Raw genomic sequence first — 19473 nt, forward strand, 5'->3', positions numbered from 1 at the left:
GGATGTACACATTTATGAGTTAATGAAATGATTTCAATTTACTTAATTATTTTATTATTTTTATTATAATTTAAGTTTAAATACATATTTTCTATTTTACAACACTTTTGAAAAGCAAGGCTAAAGCCATAAAAGCAACGCTTTGGTAGATTCGATTAAAGAAAGACTACAAATGAATATTATGATTTTGATTTATTGATAGATGAGTTAAAAGAAGGATGGAATTTATCCTTCACAGCCAAAGCTGCAGCTCTGTACCACGCAGCTGCTGCCATCGCTCCAGGATCCGGAACTGTTGCAAGTATAGCTGCTGACACATAGCTTGACCGCCCAGCCTGCATAAACACCAACTCCATCACATCCCTAGACATATGGTGTGCAATGCATTAGGACTAACAACAACACTACGTATGTATATGTGTGTGTTTGTGATCAGTCCTGTTTCTTCTAGTAAGTTGCTTCTGTATGGTGTCTAGAGTTTTATTTGCAGCACATAACTTGAAAATGCTTTGGAGATATGGCATGTAGCATCACATCATTTTAATAAAATTTTGTACCCAAGAACAACCAGACAATTGGACCAGCCAAGTGCAATCACAATCCTAAATGAAGTCTATAAGGAAAGGAAAAAGTGACAAAACAACCTGGGCCTGCATGTCTTTAGTTGATCCAGCTCCTGCCACTGCTGCTTCAGATGAGAGAACAAAAGAAGTACAAGAATCTTCACCACTGGTTAACCTCTGCTTGCAACACAAAATATTAGTACATAATCTTAAACGTCATTAATGAAAAAGAGCAAAGAAAGGCTGCTGTTCTGTATAACCTCCTTAAGAACTGCTAATGCAGGAATAAGAGCATCCAATAACGTGCGATATCCAGTACTAGCCCCACCATATTTACTGACTGCAGCGACTGCAGCTTCAAGTGCTTCAGCCCCTGAAATCAAGAGTTCTTTAGTCAAGGTTTTAGTTCAAAAAATCTTTCAGATGAAGAGCATCATCTCACATTGCTTTGCTGTGACAGTTGAATCTGAGTTTGCTTTCAACTGTGCATATGCTGCCTTACAAAATATAGTGTATCTGTTCAAAGTGAAGTTCAGAGTTTATATTTCTAATGATCTGTCCACGTATATATCAAGCACAGAGAACAGGCAAGTAAATTACAAGACCCCACTAGTTCCTCCCATAGCTCTTCTCACAGATGATCCAATTTCATTCACTGTTTCTGCAGCATTATTCAAAGGATAGCTGGAACCAGATGAGGATTATTCATCAAGAAATGAATGAAAAGCATGATAATCACTAAGGTGTAAAAACATTCTTTCACATGCAAAGACAGCTATCAACCAATGCATAACACTTCCAAATTGAACTATTGTTCAAACAATAATGGCAGCAATTAAAGCAATTACCCAATAAGTCATACCAACTCGGGTGTGAGGACCAGATACAGGTATGTAACGGCCACAAGTATGGTTAGATTCTTCTAAGTTTTTTCTTCATCCTTGGAGGTTATATCATCAAATCCATGTGTCAGAGGCGAGTGTTAGACACAGGTATTTCAAGAAAAATGAGGAGTCCAAGCAACACAAACTCCAGCAACCTGTTTGACTATAATAGTTTTATACATTGATATTTCTACTACGAGAGATTCCTCTTATTGAATCACGGGCCTCCAAGTTTCTGAAGCATTACAACCAACAATTTTTCCAAGACTCTTGGCATTGCCATGACACTAATACAACTGCATAATAAGTGAAATACAAAATGTTCACAAATATTTCACCATTGTAAGGTCCAAGTAGTTTTACAACCAATAATATGTGAAAGCCACGTCTCCTAACATTGGAGGAAATCTTAAAAATATATTTAACACAGAACAATTGGCAAGCCTTATAGATCAAAGTTGGTTATGACTCCAAATCCCTACACTCTTAGTATATTTGGAATTTAGTCCCCCACTTCTATTTCCAGGAATTTAGTCCCTCTACTTTTTGGATTTAAAAAAGCAAGTCATTGTTAATACTGCTAAATTTTTTTTGTTAAATTTAAGTCCATTGCATTTAATTTTTTATATGGTTACCGAGTGAGTATTTGTTTATTTCAAAATATCACACTAGTAAATTTAATAAAATAAATTTAATCATGTTAACAATTGGATCTGAATTATTAAATCCAAAATGCAGGACTAAATTCTTGAAAATAAAATGAACTAAATTTCAAATGTACAAAGAGTACAGGGACTACAAAATTATTTTAACCTCAGTTAGTATATCCCTTCCACCACGTCTAGAATAATGACTTGTAGAAACCTCCGACACTTCATCAAAAAGTTAAACACGTTCAGCACCTAAAAACCAATCACTATGGTGGGCAGACAACTTCCACAACTACATATATGTCCCAGCATTCTGGTTGAGGATTGTCACAACTATCATGGTTCCCCTATTCAAGCAACAAAAGGGAAAAAATGGAGAAAGGGCATACTATTTTTTCATATCATCAAGGATTGCTGTTGCCCCTTTATACATCTGCAAAAGCAAATTAATCTTGCATATCATGCAATAACTTGTGAACCAAAAGCTAAACAATAAACTAAGACAGTTTGAGTGCACAACTTACTGCTGACCCGCAGTCACCATCACCGATTGTGCTATCCCAATCATTCAAAATATCTCTCATATTGATTATGGCATTTACAGCTGCCTCAATAGCCACTTCAAGAATATGGCCCTGTTCAGTAAGCTGCAGTGGCCGACTTAATAACTACCAAAAACAGACAAGAAAGGTCAGCGTGAATGAAGGTGTTACGGTCCCAAGTTACAGATTGAGACTTGAGTTACCGGACGATTTGTAGAAAAATCGTTTGACTCAGTGGGGCTTTCCCCATTGTTTTTGTTTCTTCCACACAAATAACCTATGATGAGAGTGTGGAACTCATCTAAGGGAATTTCAGACCTTAGACTCGTTAAGAGAGTCTCTTAAACCTCTAAATATTGCAATAAATTCTGACTTTTACATAGGTTTACTAATTTGAAAAAAAACCTATAAGCTAAGTAAATTAAAACAAGGACTCTAAATAAAGAAAGAATTTCAATCTCTCTCTAAAATATTTCAATTAAAAAAAATTCTCATAAATAAAATCTTCTAATACTGCTCCTAATAAAATAATAAAATGATTTAATAATTAATTGATGTCTAACATCACTCCCCTCCTGGAAAAAGAGCTTGTCCACAAGCTCCAGATTGAATAACTCGTGCACTTTTTTGGCCCTTTGTTACATGTAAGGATGTTTCAATTTCCCTACACTCTTTACTTTTTGGTAAAGCACCTAACAGCCCAATATCCATATTCTGTATGAAAGGGATGCTAATTAACCATAAACCATTAATTGGAAATTTCACTTCAATAAATGACATGTCCATTCCTAATATATAACCAATTATTCCTGGACCTACCTCATCACTCTTCATTGAACGTGATGATGGCAATGGAACTGGAGTCTTGGCTGGTGGACGATTACCTACCCTACAAGAAAACAAGCACTTGAGTAAAATGAACCGCAATTTGCCTCCGAACTTTAATTTAAAATTTCAACCTAGTAAGGTTAACTGTTGTAACATATATAGCTTAGCCTTAGACTAGGGTATGAGTATCAAATTCAAGTAAGTGTCCAGCAAAGGAATATTTAATTTTTTCTAGGAATTTCTTTCTATTTGAAGGGTTATATCGCTAGACCCATATTCGAATGTATTAAACATAGATGCAAATACAGGTATTTCAAGAAAAGTAAAAAAGGTCAAGATTACATTTTTAACAATGAAATCTAGATCATGTTATAGATGGTGTTCATTAAACCAAATTTCTTCAAGCATCTTATAGACAAGTCAAAAATAAAAATGGAAACATAAACACAAGGTATCAAATTTCTAACACATTCACAAACCAGCAGAACCGACAGGCCAATGTGGAGCCTTAGTGGAAGCATCCAGGTGTTGCAACAGAGTTTGATCTACCTTCATTATAGAGATTGAAAATCCTGAAAGAAACATTGTACTAACAATGAAATATTTCTAATAAATAATGAAGAATTTTTATTAGCAACAAACCTTTCATATCGAGAGAGGTCATAAATGATCCTGTATACACTCTTTCAACAAGTAGTCCAAATTCTAGCTGCAATTTAGGGACAGTCTTTCCAGCTGCAATCATTAGTTCCATCACAGGAGTGGCACCTAATCTGCATGTCATAAGATCTTTAAAATAATGAAAATAAAAACAAGAACAATATAAAAGTATTGAAAATACTTTGGACAAAAACCACAACATAAATGCAAATGGATCAATACATGAGCCAAACCAAGCTCAATTAGGGAGATAATTTAAGCATTCATCAAGAAAAAGCTTTTATTGAGCTTAAAATGGTGAATGAGCCTATTGATAAAAGTATTTTTATGGCTAATATATCAAATAAGCCCTTGAACTTTCTTACTTATTTAAATAGGCCCTCGTACTTTTGTTACATCCAAATAAGCCTTTAAACTTTAATTGGTACCTAAATAAGAACTTAAATTTTGTCACTTCATTTAACTAAGCTCTTATAGTTTTGCTACATCCAAATAAACTTTTCATTTTATTTAAATAAGTTCTTATTCTTTTATTACATCCAAATAAGCCGTTAAACTTTAACTAATACCCAAATGAACCTTTAATCATTAACATACACCTAACTAAGCCATTATTATGCAAAATTATGCTATTGTAAATTATATTATATTTTTAAATTTTTTAATACTTAACATTATGTACAACTATATTTAATGCTTCTTTCTCATATTTTCATTTACTATACCTTTAATTTTGATCTTCATCTTACGTGAAACTCTAATTTTTGATTGAATTTAAATAATTAAGAAATAACTAAAATCGTTTGAATATATAAATCTATTGAAAATATCGAAAAAAAAATTACGAAAAGAAACATGTAAGCATAATTAATTAAAAATTAAATGAAAGATTAAGTAATATTAAAATAAAAGGTTAAAATGATGCACTGCCCATGTATCAAGTACTCACCTTTAAAAAAAGTAAAGTTGAAAGAAAAAGTGAAATGTTAAAAAAACCCCCTATGTACATTAGTCTTTGGGTCTTTATTAACTTGGGTTTGAAGGCCCAAAATATTTTTCATTGAATGTATAATCCATTCCAACAATATTAATATATTTTAATTTATATTTTATTTTTCAAAATTGTTTACAATCTATAATGGTTAAAAAGAAAATAGCTTAATAAAATATATATAAAATGAGCCCCCGCACCCGGATCCCTTTATGTTGTGTCTCCAAATCTTGAGTTTAACTCAATTGACAAGTTAGACACCTAGGCACATACCCATAAATGAGTCCAAGCAACATAGGTTTAAGGTCATTCTCAGCCCTCAATCCACGTCCTTTTCCCTTACCTCTTCTTTTGATAGCCACAACTAGTCCCACAATCTTGTATCAATATAAATACCAATGATAATGCAAGTCTAAACAACATAGAGAATGAACAAACTAACCACAAAACCATGAATTGCAACCATACTTCCTAGCTTAAGGTAGAAACATGAAATGCTAGAACCACAATAGACTCAAATTCCAAAGCCCCAAAACCATACTAACCACAAAACATCCCCTAGAACCCCAAGAAGGAAGTAGGCAAAATTTTTTCAGCAAAAAAAGAAAATTAAAATTCATACTCACCCATTAATCATGACCACCACTCTATTGCCTCGAGTAATTGGAACATAATTACTTTCCTGAAAATATTATATAATTAAAATTAATGGCAAACTAGAAAGCCTTCAGCATCACTAATAATTGGACTTAACTAAAGCAAACTAGAAAGGGGAAGGCTCAAATAGAGAAAATATCAATTGAATCCAAAGTGCAACTTAACTAGTTTCCGGTGAAATTATATGCATTTTTTTGGTACCTCCAAAGTAGAATAATAAAAGAAGACAACCAAAACAATATATAATAGTGCCCTACTTTACTAAAGAAAGCAACTCAAGGCATTTTCTTCACAAAAGCAATAGTAGACATCATAATAGTTAGTGGTATGAAATGCCTATAGCATAAAGTTTTCCTTAGAGGTAATGAAAGAAGGCAGAGTGTTGAAAAAGATAAGCTCGTGCTCCACTACAGGGACATACCAATATTTGCTTAAGAACGTGAGTAACCACCACATCCACAGGCTGAAGGTCTGCCACAGCAGCACCAGGTTCCCCATGCTAGGAGAATAACACTAGTTAGGTAAAAATGAAAAGTAATGAAGGCAAAGCGCCAGATAACACTCAAAGGCTAAGCATGTAGTACTTTCGTCTAAAAGTTATCAACTCAACACAATAAAAAGAAAAAGAAAACCAACTTCGCTCGGCTCTGTAGAAATAAGTATAAAGTAACTCACAATGCCTAGACCAAGTTCCATCTTCCCTGAACCCAAGCGATCAGATGTGACCTGACCAGGCAATGTGCAAACTGATAATGCAACACCCATAGTTCCAACCACCTCAGATGCACGTTTTGCCTCTGAAGCAACATCAGCAAGAGAAAGGCCAGCAGCAGCCACAGCTCCAGCAACCTGCATCTCGAAAATTGATGGGTACACAAACAATGGAAAATCTTGTTAAAAATTACAGAGAGAGAGATAGAGAGAGAACCTTATTAACAAGGATTGTTCCTGCCAAACCTCTTCGTCCAGCAATGCCTTGAGATTTAGGTAATGCACAATCATCTCCAACAATTACAGTCTGCAAAAAAAAAAAAACAGGATCCACATTTTGATTTTATTCTCCCTTACAATGATTCGGGCAGTCAAAGAAATAAAATGCTACTTTTAAAAAGATTATGTTTAGCAGGGAAACATACTTCTATTTTATAGCCTTCAGATCTTGCTTGCTCAGCTGCTAAACCGAAATTCAAGCGGTCACCAGTATAATTCTGTCAACATCCAGGTTATACCATGAATTAGAACAAGAAATAAAATCCTCATAACATGCTCCTTGCTTCAAACCTGGAAATGCTTCTAACCTTTAGCTTAACAAGTCTAACAATGTATTTTCATAAGGGTCGGGGAGAACTAAAGAGAGGTATCTTCTTCTAATAATAATAATAATAATAATAATAATAATAATAATAATAATATTAGAGCACACATCTTGAAAGCACCGCATACCCCAATACAACAATCAATCCCAACAAACCTATAACCTGATTCAGGATAGAGAAGTACCGTGACTACTAGAAGACACCCCATGGGACCAGTCACAGCTCGAATGCCCTGATGAAATAATTATTCACAAAAGGGAAAATGTTAACATAATTTTAGCAGGAAGATAGATATCCTCTTAAACCATAAAAAAAGGAAGCATACAGCTAAAATTGAATCAACTGTAGGAGAAGCAAAAACATCTCCACAAATTGAAGCTGTTAGCAACCCTTCTCCCACGTATCCAGCTTGTGCAGGTTCATGCCCACTACCTCCTCCTGCATCACAAATTTTATCAAAAAAAACTCCTGTCTACTGTTCTCAATATTTTATTTTTCAAAAAGAGTTCCTGAGAGAGACAAATATCACATGGCATGCTAACCATTTCCTGCAGACAGAGATTTAATAGACTTTTTTTCCCCTTTCTTCTTTCATATATTTTCCTTTTAAACACAGTGTAAGAAGAGTAATGTAACACGTGCAATCAGGAACATCAACGGGTATAAATTAGCCCATACAGTTAAAATATAAGTGGCTACATTGATGAAATTAAACTCTCAATGCAAAAGATCGGAGAACTATTTGGACAGAATCATGTGTGATCCAAATTTTATAGCCAACCATGCATGCCAACTAATCCATAGTGAATTCTGGACAATTAGAATAGTACTACAATATTTTTTCTAGATGAGATAGGACTCTTTTTGGCATACATTTGAGGAATATTATTGGACCACATAGTTGCCTAACAAAGATGATGTTGAACAAAGTTACTGCAGCTTTAAAACTTGTTTGAAAATCATCATAGCTTATGAAGATACTAAAAGCGACAAAGTATATAGTATTTAAATTGCATTTTCCATATCACAAAAAAAGGATAAAAGTACTATGGAGGCCCTTGTACTAAGAGTCAGATTGCATTTTGCCTCCTCTACTTAAAAAAGGGGCAAATTATTCCCTATACATTAAATCAAAGAGCAAATTAGTCCATTCTGTTAAAAAATTTATCCATTTGTACTGTTAAAAACTAGCTTGACTACGTGTACCTCATGTTGATGTATAGAGACCAGTTTTTAACAGCAAAAATGAATGAAATTTTTAACAGAATATCAGTTTGCTCTTTGATCTAATATACAATGTCTAATTTGCTCATTTTTTAAGTAGAGGGGGAAAATACAGTCTAACTCCTAGTACAGGAGTCTCCATGGTACTTTTACCCAAAAAAAGATATAAGTGTTAGGTGCTTTTTAGGGTCCAAACCTGATATCACAGCGACCTTGTCATATGTTGCACCTGAAACATCAGCACGTAATACAACCTTCACCTGCAAACGGAGAAGTTATAATGTTGGATAATTGTAATTGCAGAAATGAACAAGAGCAAAAAGGAAACCAAATAACCTCGGGGAAGCCATCTAAGTATTGCAATCCTTGATAGGTTTCAACAAGACCCTCAATAAATTCAGTAACCACATCTGCCACCACCAAAACAAAAGAACGTCAAAACAATTCATAAACCAGACTATTAAAATGTTAAAATTCTCTTTAAAAATAAGTAACCCAATTTTTTTCCCCATTGTTCATATATTCTAGATTGGTAGAAGGACCATAGTAAAGTAATGCAATCGAGAAACAAAAGAAGTTAAATGAGAAAAGAAATAGTAACCATTTTGCCTAAAAGCCTTCCTTTTTTGGTTCTATTTTAGCAAAATCCTTGCTTCATCCTTAGTTTGATTTGCTGAGAAATAAATAGAAGGAATAAATCAAACCATTGGGGTTGTTGATGAGTTTCTTCCCTTGGAAAGCCATAATCGTTTCTGCTTTGCTGTATGCTTCTGCAAAAATTCGCAATTCAGAAATGAGAGTGGGGATAAAAGGTTTTGATTTTGTTAGGTGTTCGAACTATGGAATTTTTTTGTCTTTGCTTTAGCTAAGACTTCAAGACCGGGGAGTTGTTACTTGTCCGGACGTCAAATTTACCTGTTATTTATTTATTTATTGTTTTTAATGGAAAATTAGTGGCCAATATATTTGTTTATTTGTTTATGCTAATTTTCACTAACCTAATTTAAATTTTCGGATTTAAATTTATTTATTAAATGCTAATTTAATCACACTTTTAATCATTCCTTGGTAAAAATAAGAAATTTACAATTTAGTTCGTATATATTTAAATTTATTCCAATTTAGCCCCAAAGTGTTTTTTAACACACTAATATATAACTTAATACGTTTCCATGACAAATAATCAATAATATTTTATTTTCTCTTTTTTATTTAAATTTACACTTTAGTCCCTAAAATTTTTAATTTTTATAATTTACATTTTAAATTTAAAAGTAATTATATAACTTTTGAAAATTTTAAATTGCATAGATGGATGGAATTAATATTAATTATTATATGGATTTTTTACTTTCTGATGTCATGTCTAAAATAAATATTTCAACTTTCAATCACAATTTTGATAATAATACGGAATATCTAAAATTAATAAATCACGTTTTTCATGACAATTTTCGTGTTTTAAAAACACTTTTAAACCTCTTCCATTATACCAAAATGGCCCAAAGCCTAACAATAAAATGTATGCATTAAATAAATTAGTTGAGTTTTGATACAATAATATTTGTAAAAAAAAAAAAAACTAATTTGCATATTCTGCGATGCACAAGCTGAAAAAGTCTCTGGAATTATGTTATTGTACAAAACTTGAAAAAGTTTAATTTATTACTTATATTTGTTTAAGTAATGGATCATTTTCTTGTTTCAATCTTCATTTGTTGCTACCACCACTACTAACTTTGTTTCATCACCGATCCTCCCTTGCTTATGGTATTTGGTTTACAATTACAAGTTGGGATGGATTCTTGCAGATATTTGCATAATAATATCATCACTGATGTGAATCTAATTTTGATAGGGACACTTGCAAACATTTGGGGTGAAAAGGCAGTGATTAATACTCTTGTTTTACAATATCTCAGTTAAGGCAATCATAAATAAGGATGGAAGGGTTGAGTAAGATGATATATGCATAAAATAGTGTCCCACAGTTTAAACCAACGTTTCAATTGAATCTAAAATTAGTGATTTTTCTACTGTCGAAGTTGCTATTGACACCATGGTAAGTGCGGCGTCTGACAGTGAGCAGAGTAGATGGTTTACAATCTTATGGTGTATATGGCATTTCCGAAATTTTCTGGTATGGCAAAATGAAACTCTTCCAGCGAGTAGTGTTGTGCATTTTGTTGATGATTTTCTGCTTCAGTGGGACACTGCCAGGGCCGTTTTCCAACGAGTCCAATTAGGTTGTTGAGTGATGGAGGAGGTGCGGATTGCTGAACTAAACCAATGCCTGCCGATTGAAGTGTAATGTCAGCGCTACATGTACGGTGGAGGACGGGGTGACTACTTTTGGTGTGGTCCTTTGCGACGTCGATGGGCGGTTTGTAGTTGATTTGACAAGATCTTTTCCGATATTGTATAATCCACTTATTGCTGGAACGTTGTCCATATGAGAAGCTCTCCCTTGGATTAAGTCAGAAAGGAGGGATAATATTTGTTCTTTTATTGGACACTTGGAATTGTTAATAAGGCAGCTCATTGTTTAGTTAGGGTGGCTTTATCCTATGTAAATCGTATATATTTTGTTTTCTCTTTGTCTTTCTAATATTTTAAATTTCAAACAATGTATAAATAATTTTATGGTTGAAAGAGATATTTAAGATTAGATGTATGGAGCAAGCCAGTTGACTTGGAATTAGTACGATTCTCTTTTAATTTGATGTTAATTTTTTTATTTATTTTGCTTATAGTTTTAATGATAAATTGTATACGATTAAATAAAATTTAAATTGTAAACATTAAATTGATACAATCACAAATAGAAAAATGAATTGAAATTCCAAAATTCGGTTAAAATATATGAGCTTAAACTCATTCAAACTTAATTTGATGAAAAAGTAAAAACTTTGACCTTAGAAAGCTATTGGAACTCAAAATGTCTTAAATTCAAAATAGGCAAAACTAGAAAAAAAATTCTAAACATGAAAACCACGACTTCGAGACTAATCCCACAAAAATAAAAAATAAATGGTAATCAAATGGCTTTTATAAAAAAAAATCTAATAATTATATTCTAATATTTATATAAATTAATTGAAACTTAAAATTAATATTATATATGATGAAAAATAATTTTATCAAATAAATAAATAATATTATATTAAGGTTATATACAAAATCATTATTTAATTTTTTTGAAATTATCATGATATAATTTTAGATATCAATATGATTAATTTATAATATATCATATTTTTATAATAAATTATTTAAAACAATTGGTTGTATATAACAAATTACTGTTATATCCTATGAGTGTTAATAATAGACATAATTAAAAATTTCATGTTACGACAAAAGTTTATTTAAAAGTAAAAATTAATAATCTAAATAATTAAGTTGTACTAAAGTAAGTGAAAAGTTTATTTAACAGTTTTATAATATATATATATATATATATATATATATATATATATATATATATATATATATAAATCAAGTGTAAATTTGAAATGATCATATAATGTGATAGAAAAATCTCTTCAATTCTTCTCAATTTCAATTTGAGTAAATTGGTTTCTTTAAAAGAATAAAGTAATTTAATCTCTGTCAATTTCAAAGTGAGTAATTAATGGCAATTAATCATGACATTAATGTCTTCCGTCAATTGTACATAATTTTGATTAATATAATAACAAATCTAGCCATCAATGTTTACATATTTTTACCATTTTAGCCTCAATTTAAAACGTTCAATAAATTCAACCTCAACATTTACACAAATGTTACGAGATAAATTTATTAAATTAGAACCAAATTGATGAATGTGTGAACTTTAAAGGTTAAGTTTGTTATTATACCAACCAAAATAGTGTACAATTGATGGAAAGTATTAATGTTGTGATTAATTGTACTTAGTTACTCATTTTCAAAATTGATTAGGATTAAATGACTCTAACTTTTAGAGGTAAAAACTAAAGGGTAAATATCAAAACTATCCATGAACTTTAATCAAATGTGCAAAGTCATACATGAATTTTGATTTTGTGCAATTTGATACATGAAATTTTGATTTGGTTCATTTTTCACATAGCGCTAATAACATTATCAAATTAGTACAATTTTATGTTGATATATTACATACACAAACAATTAAATTAATCCGATATAAAAATAAATATATGTATTCAATTCTTTAAATGCATAATTGTATCAAAATTAAAGTTTCATGTATACATAAGATAAACAATTCAAGTTTCATGCGTGTAATTATACTAAATCAAAATTTATGTATCAAATTGCACATGAAACCAAAGTTTATGTAAAAATTTGATATTTATCCCAAAACTAAAATAATTAAAACCTAAACTCCAACGAAGACCAAGACCAAGACCTAGTAAAAAAAAGTTGAATAAATCAACAAATACAAAAGATAAGGGTCAGAATCGATTGGCTAAACTTGTACCTTTAATGTCATCTACCCCCACATTGACTATTCCGCCGGGGAACGCGATCTACTCCCACTCGTTTTTTGTTTCGGGTAAATTACAATCAAACTCACTAAACTATTAATAAATTTACATTTTGGTTATTTAACTTTAAAAAGTTACAATATGATCATTAAACTATTCAAAAGTTTTCATTTAAGTCACTAAACTATTTAAATTTTTTTTATTTTAGTCATTTTTCTTTAAAATTTGACTAACAAGCTCCAAGAAACTATCCGATTATTGGTACGGTAGATCGGTGCTCATCGATGAGTAGAAAAACATATCTCTAATCCAAGTTGATCTGAAGATCAACGTTGGAGATTTGAAAAAAATATTTAGATTTTGATTTGCAAATTTTTAACTTTCAAAGCTGTTTCATGAAAATTAAACTAAATTATAGAAGAGAAGTAGGAGAGGTTTCAATTGGTGCAGGCGGTACGAATTGAGAATGTCATATAGTAATGATTTTAACACCTCGGTGACTTAAATGAAAACTTTTAATTAATTTAATAACCAATTTGTACCTTTTGAAGTTAAATGATCAAAATGTAAACTTACTAAAAGTTTAGGTGTAATTTATCCTTTTGTTTTTATTAAAAAAGTTAAAATCGTTGTTTACTTCGTATTTTTTAAATTAAAATTTTATTCCAGTCATTATCGTGATAAATAGTTTTGTCAAAACTTATTAATTTAACATATTTATTTTCTATTAATCATACGATAATCTAATAAAAATTCAAGTTAACAAAATTTGACAAACAAGATAATTATAATTTTAGTGACTAGAATGAGATTTTTAAATAAAAAATATACAAACAAATGTACAGGGACTAATAGCACATTTTAACCAAAAAAAAAAACTATTCCAACTTGTTAATTCAAAAAAGATGCATTCCTTTTAGATGGATGTGAATGGTGTTGTTGAAGTCGTGCCGTGCGGGGTTGGCTGACTATAAATTGGGGAAAGAGGAGTTTCAGTTTCCAAAATTCAAACACCAATTTATTGAAACAGTTTTATTGAGAATTGAGAGAGCATCAAAGCAAAGCAAAGCAATGTCGACTTTGAGCGTTCCGCCTGTTCTTACCTCTCCTAGAGACGATGCTATTCAGCTTTACCGTGCTTTTAAGGGTACTTGTTTTTTCCCTTTCATTCTTTCGCCTTTACTATTTGCACTGTCTATTGTTGAGTGGTGGTCATTTTAATCATCCATTCTGAACCCTAACTTTGAGTCAATTTCATTTTGAACTCAAATGGGATTGAAACTTTGTTATACCAAGTTCAATTTTCTCTTGCGGATCAAAAATTTCCTCTGGATCACTATAGCCTTAGGACTGTTTTGGAGAAATGTTTTACCATGTGGTTCTTCTTGCTATAGTCAACAAAGTCAACTGTTGGACTGTTTTTTAGGCCTCTTTCTCTATCTTTATATATATATATATATATATATATATATATTTGTAAATTTAACATGTTAATTTGTGGTTGGGAATGAAGAGTAAATGGTATTTTAAGATGAAAAAGCGAATGATCTTCTTTTTTGAAGAATAAAAACTAAGTATTTAACTTTTGGAGGTGATTGTGAAATAAATCGTGTTATATTTTATATATTTTCATGTTTTTAACAGAATCTTAATTTTCTTTTCTTCTTCTTTTTTGCTTATGGTATATAGAAAATCATTGAACAAGAGCAAGAAGAAAATCAGTAACACATGCAGTCTTAGCATCTTTAAGAATCAATTGGTAAACATTTATATATAAAAGTTAATAAAATTAGCCAACATTTAAGTTAATAAAAAGCGGAATTTTATTTTAATAAGGGCTTTAATGTTATTAGTAATATAAAAATTAATATTTTCTTATTGAAATAATCTATGTAGAAACCTCGTGGAGTAGTTCTTTCTACTTCAAACAAAAATTTATACTTTCATTTCTAATGCTCTTGTACTCTCTCAAAGTTCTCAAATAAGCTTTTAATTGAACTGTTAAAGTATTATTTTGTTGATCTATATCCTTACTTTGCTTGAAAACCACTACAATTCCTTGTCAAATCTTGGTGATCATTTTTCTTTGCCAAAACGGATTTCGCAAGACAAAATAGGAAACTCATGATGCGTTTGTTTTTATATGGCATTTAGCACAGGCTCACGTAGCTTACTGTATTAGCACTATATCGATTTGGCAGAATTTAAAATAAAAACTTTAGCCAACATTTATTTGTGGTTATTTTTAAATCATTTGATTACTTTGATAGCATATCATTCCATCAAGGTAGTCAATTCTACTTATATCTATTTGGAAAATGTTGCATTTCACATGCTCTTCATTTCTGGAATCAAACATTCTATCTTTTCGTGTTAAACACCAGAATTAGTGTTTTCATCACATGGAAGTTCTGATACTGCTCTGCAAAGTTTCCTGCACTGGCAACTTTTCATTATTCTGTTACTGTTCATTCGTAGACCCATGAATTTCAGCTTTAGAGATCATTGCATCTAGTTGACATCGTACTCTAACCAATTTGTATTACACACTTGTACAGGTTTCTTTATCTTTAAAGTAGTTGCTTCACTTTTCACTTCTGAGTTAATGAAAAAGGTTATAAATATACTAATTTTCAGTATAAAGCTGTATGATCTAGTAAATCCATTTAGAAGGTTAAGATCATTTGGTATATCTTAATTTAAGAGCTCTTTCATCTTTTATGGACGAGTCTTCATGCAGAAAATTTTATTATGATAATGCTTTAAGTTTCTTAACTGATGCAACCAATGGATAGAGTTTTTATTGGAGAACTTCCAAGTTGTGGCATTACTTTTCTACTCATTTTCTTTGTGGAAAGCATCAGTTGTGCCTATAGGGTCATGATTTTATATTAAAATGAAATATGCCAAAAATAACTGATTCTAAGAACAAAAGGTTAAAAGAAGATTTCTTTTCATTTTTTTTCCTCTTATTTTTCCTCTAGGGCTGGGATGTGATACTGCAGCAGTGGTCAATATTCTTTCCCATCGTGATGTGACACAGCGATCTTTCATCCAACATGAGTATAAAACAATGTATTCTGAAGACCTACTCAAACGACTGAAGTCGGAGCTCAGTGGAAAACTAGAGGTACCAGTCTTTTTACTATTACTCTAATATTTTGGTTTTACAGTGTCTTGTTTATTCAGTTATGTGTCTTTCTATATATTAATCTGCGGTGTGCATGTATGCATGTTGAATTTTCACCTTATATCTCGTCTTTAATTTGTTTAGACTGCTGTCTTGCTATGGATGCTTGATCCTGCGGAACGTGATGCAACAGTCATTAAGCAAGCTATTTTATCGGGTGTAACAAATCTTTTTGCTGCAACTGAAGTTATATGTTCTCGCACCCCATCCCAGATTCAATTAATTAAACAAAATTACCATTCAAAGTTTGGGGTTTTGCTTGAGCAAGATATTGCAGTACTCACCTCTGGTGATCATAAAGAGGTATGTTTTCCTAAATTTGGTTCCTATGTTTCCTCTAAGAACTTGGCATCCTAGTTCCCTAGTTTTGATAACACTGAAAAGCATTTCACTTTTTTTAGTTTAAATATGCTAGAGGTCTCACCAAACACCCGCGGTTAGTCTCTCGTTAATAGTTACCCTCTTTAGTGTGTCAAGGTTTGAGAACAAAAGTCACTTGCAGGGTTTGTTGTCATAAAAAGTAAAGATTAGATAAAATCTTTTCAGAGTAAGAGTTTGGCCCTTGATTTTCTATACTGAAGTCTGAGTTATAGTGGAGAGTTTAGGTAAGTTACGTACAAAGCATGTCACAAGCAATCACCCTATCTTGATACTGCCGCTGATATTGTTATTTAATACTTTGTATAGCTCTTGCTTGCATATTTAAGCACCCACCGTCATGAAGGCCCTGAAGTTGATAGAGAGATGGCTTTGAAGGATGCAAAGACTCTCTTTAAAGCAGGAGAGAAGAAATTGGGAACTGATGAGAAGAAATTTATCCGCATATTTAGTGAAAGAAGTAGGGCACAGCTAGCTGCTATTAGCTCCGCTTATCATGACATGTACGGAGGCTCCTTGAAAAAGGTAAATTTTCTTCTGTCTTTTCTTCTCTTTTATTTGAAGTTTTGTTGCAATGATTTGATTTTCATTTTTTTTTAATCTTTTCAGGCAGTAAAGAGTGAAACATCTGGGGAGTTTGAGCATGGTCTTTTGACAATTTTAAAATGCTCACAGAATCCTGCAAAGTATTTCGCCAAGGTATTTAGTTTTTTTTATCCTTAGGGTGTGTTTGGTTGAGTGGAAAAGTGGGAAGAAATAAATTTTTTAAGCGTGATCGGCAGGAAAGAAAAGTGAGAAGAAAAAAAAAAGGAGAGATGATCATTTTCCATTCTAATGCATAAAAAATAATATTTCCAAATTGGAATGATAAGAGGAGAGTAAATGAGAGAGGGATGAATGCTAGTTTAAAATTATGCATTTAAAAAAAGAAAATCATTTTCTTTCATCTTATTTTTTAACTCTACTAAACAATAGACGGAAAGAAAATTACTTTTTGTTTCAATTTTTCCATCTTTCTTATCAAGCATACCTATGGAATACCTATGGAATGAAAAAAAAAAAATACATTTCTATCTTTCTACCCTTTCAATTTTCTTTCCACCCTACCAAGCAAAGTATGTTGCAATTTGGTTATAGTGTTGGGATATTATCAATTTGATTTAGTTGAATAGGTAAAACCTTGCAAGATGTTTCTTCTGGGGAACTGTTATGCTACCATTTATGTTCGATAACACTTATAATTGCATCTTTGTTGATCTTATCACTTTTTTCAATTATGCAGGTACTACATCAGGCAATGAAAGGTCTGGGAACCAATGACACTACAGTCATAAGAGTAATCGTGACGAGAACTGAGATCGATATGCACTACATAAAAGCTGAGTATCTGAGGAAATACAAAAAGTCCTTAAACGATGCAGTTCAGTCGGAAACATCGGGCCACTACCGGACTTTTCTTCTTTCTCTTTTGGGACCAAGCCATTAGTGTCAAGGTTGTGGATAAGGGTAGGATATACACGTGTAATTCAAGTAAAGCTTAAATGAAAATGTTTGAGTGGATCCAGTTCTGTTCATTTAGTTTGATTGTATTTGTCTAATATTTGTGAAATGGCGAGTGATTGCTGTTTTTGTGTAGTGATGTCAGTCTCACCATGTAGGGTTGAGATTTTGTGTATTATTCTTCTGGTACACTAATCACCATCGGTGTAGGATCTACCCATGAAATGTATATTTCATTCTTATGGAGTGTGAAATTGTATTGAGTATTAATGGACTGAATGATAAAAACTAACAGTTGCCGTGTTTGCCTTCCACTAGACAGCTGTTATTATCTGTTATCATTTTTAAATTAAATGTTAAGGTTTATTGAGTTGTAGATAAATTTGAATTAAAATATAAAAAAAATGAAAACACTAAAATTTCAAGATAATAATTTTTATTTTTTTCATTTTTTTAAAATTAACCCTCAACGTTTTGTGTTATTTATTTATTCGATTCTAATCTTTAATCACCAAAATGGTTCCTTTAATGAAATCAGCTCTTTGTAATTGATTACTTGACAATGATCTTGCGAGTAGTTGAGAAAAGTGGTACCCATTCTGAGTTTTTAAATTATCACTCAAATTTTGTTGTTTTACTTTTTGCACGCCAAGACTTTGTCTAATGAGAAATCTATTATCGCTTATGAATTAAACTGAATAAAATATTAAATTATTGCAACCTCGCTCCCACACATTTACGATAAATAAAATAATTTAATACATAAAATTTGCACATAAAATATGTTCCTCACAATCAACTAGATTCATGCACTCTTTTAATCCCTCTTAATAAAAGTATTATGTAGAGTTTTTAGAACATATCTCAATAAAGCCGAAAAGGATCATTCCTAATCTTCTAAATTAGTTAAATACGGTCAATATAATTAATTATCCTTAATATCACATTCGAATGCATTATATATATTTTAATCTTTTATTTACACATTCTTGAAATTTTGGAATTATGTTAAAGTTTTAAAATTAAGATTAAATTAACAAAATAAATAAATATTAAAAATTAAATTTATTATCATGTCAGACCCTCTTAACATTTTATTTAGCGACTAAATACATTTTAACACTAAAACTATTAAAATACGAAATTGAATTAATAAAAGTGACTAGATTACAAAAAAAATAATTTGATGATGAAAACAAAAACATACTAATAAATCACTATTTTTACTTCCTAATGCTTGCTTAGACGAAAATGGTGCAAAAACTAGATTGTAGGGCACTTGTATTCGGATTTGTCCCTAGTTACCAAAAATGTAACCTCAATTCATCTTCGAATTATAGGTACGTGAAAAAGAGTAATTAGGTGGAAGTCGAACAGTATGCGCCCCGCACATCCAACAAACTTGGAAAGCGAAATGTGGTCGGGAATGAGATACGTATGATATTGTATTAACCATGGTTTTCGGAATTGGATCGAATCGATTAAGATACCGGTTTAAAATAAGAGATACCGATCGTTTGAATTGAATTAAAAATCTGTTGAATGGTTTATTTGTAGTTTTTATGAATTCTTAATGATTTTTTAATTAAATTTATCTAACAAGTTCGATTATTGA

At 31.4% G+C, this 19473-nt stretch overlaps 2 protein-coding genes across 4 annotated transcripts; one reads left to right on the forward strand and one right to left on the reverse strand.

Annotated features, from left to right (window-relative positions):
• Positions 1-37: 37 nt before the first annotated feature.
• On the reverse strand, positions 38-9209 carry LOC105787205 (putative 3,4-dihydroxy-2-butanone kinase). 3 transcript variants are annotated; one of them, XM_012613637.2, is made up of 20 exons: positions 9020-9209; positions 8652-8725; positions 8512-8575; positions 7417-7529; positions 7276-7323; positions 6912-6983; positions 6704-6793; positions 6451-6624; positions 6197-6274; positions 5745-5800; positions 4110-4240; positions 3947-4039; positions 3459-3523; positions 2622-2765; positions 2487-2530; positions 1164-1247; positions 1006-1079; positions 824-936; positions 645-740; positions 38-335 (listed from the first exon to the last, which is right to left on the reverse strand). In XM_012613637.2, exons 1-20 carry the CDS (start codon positions 9057-9059, stop codon positions 180-182), a joined length of 1809 nt encoding a protein of 602 aa, XP_012469091.1. In that variant the 5' UTR covers positions 9060-9209; the 3' UTR covers positions 38-179. The 3 variants fall into 3 exon arrangements, with proteins under 3 accessions (XP_012469091.1, XP_052489062.1, XP_052489063.1); XM_052633102.1 differs by having other exon boundaries at positions 2487-2548; XM_052633103.1 differs by having other exon boundaries at positions 2487-2548; positions 8917-9199.
• A 4496-nt stretch (positions 9210-13705) lies between these two features.
• On the forward strand, positions 13706-18172 carry LOC105787193 (annexin D5). Its single transcript, XM_012613631.2, has 6 exons — positions 13706-13937; positions 15775-15920; positions 16065-16283; positions 16668-16883; positions 16968-17057; positions 17641-18172. The coding sequence occupies exons 1-6, from the start codon at positions 13721-13723 to the stop codon at positions 17842-17844; spliced, it is 1092 nt and encodes a 363-aa protein (XP_012469085.1). The 5' UTR covers positions 13706-13720; the 3' UTR covers positions 17845-18172.
• The last annotated feature ends 1301 nt before the right edge of the window (positions 18173-19473 follow it).

The sequence above is a fragment of the Gossypium raimondii genome, chromosome 7, assembly GCF_025698545.1.
Source record: "Gossypium raimondii isolate GPD5lz chromosome 7, ASM2569854v1, whole genome shotgun sequence".
Classification (NCBI taxonomy): domain Eukaryota; kingdom Viridiplantae; phylum Streptophyta; class Magnoliopsida; order Malvales; family Malvaceae; genus Gossypium; species Gossypium raimondii.

What these genes read in the sequence shown, in the direction of transcription:
- LOC105787205 (XM_052633102.1), bottom strand. Translation starts at nt 9,059, where the DNA reads ATGGCTTTCCAAGGGAAGAAACTCATCAACAACCCCAATG. An exon ending in ACGTTCTTAAGCAAATATTG is followed by an intron (nt 5,801 to 6,196) that starts GTATGTCCCTGT and finishes TAATATTTTCAG; the next exon opens with GAAAGTAATTATGTTCCAAT. An exon ending in GACCTCTCTCGATATGAAAG is followed by an intron (nt 4,040 to 4,109) that starts GTTTGTTGCTAA and finishes TGTTTCTTTCAG; the next exon opens with GATTTTCAATCTCTATAATG.
- LOC105787193 (XM_012613631.2), top strand. Translation starts at nt 13,721, where the DNA reads ATGGTGTTGTTGAAGTCGTGCCGTGCGGGGTTGGCTGACTATAAATTG. An exon ending in AGCTCAGTGGAAAACTAGAG is followed by an intron (nt 15,921 to 16,064) that starts GTACCAGTCTTT and finishes TAATTTGTTTAG; the next exon opens with ACTGCTGTCTTGCTATGGAT. An exon ending in CCTCTGGTGATCATAAAGAG is followed by an intron (nt 16,284 to 16,667) that starts GTATGTTTTCCT and finishes TACTTTGTATAG; the next exon opens with CTCTTGCTTGCATATTTAAG.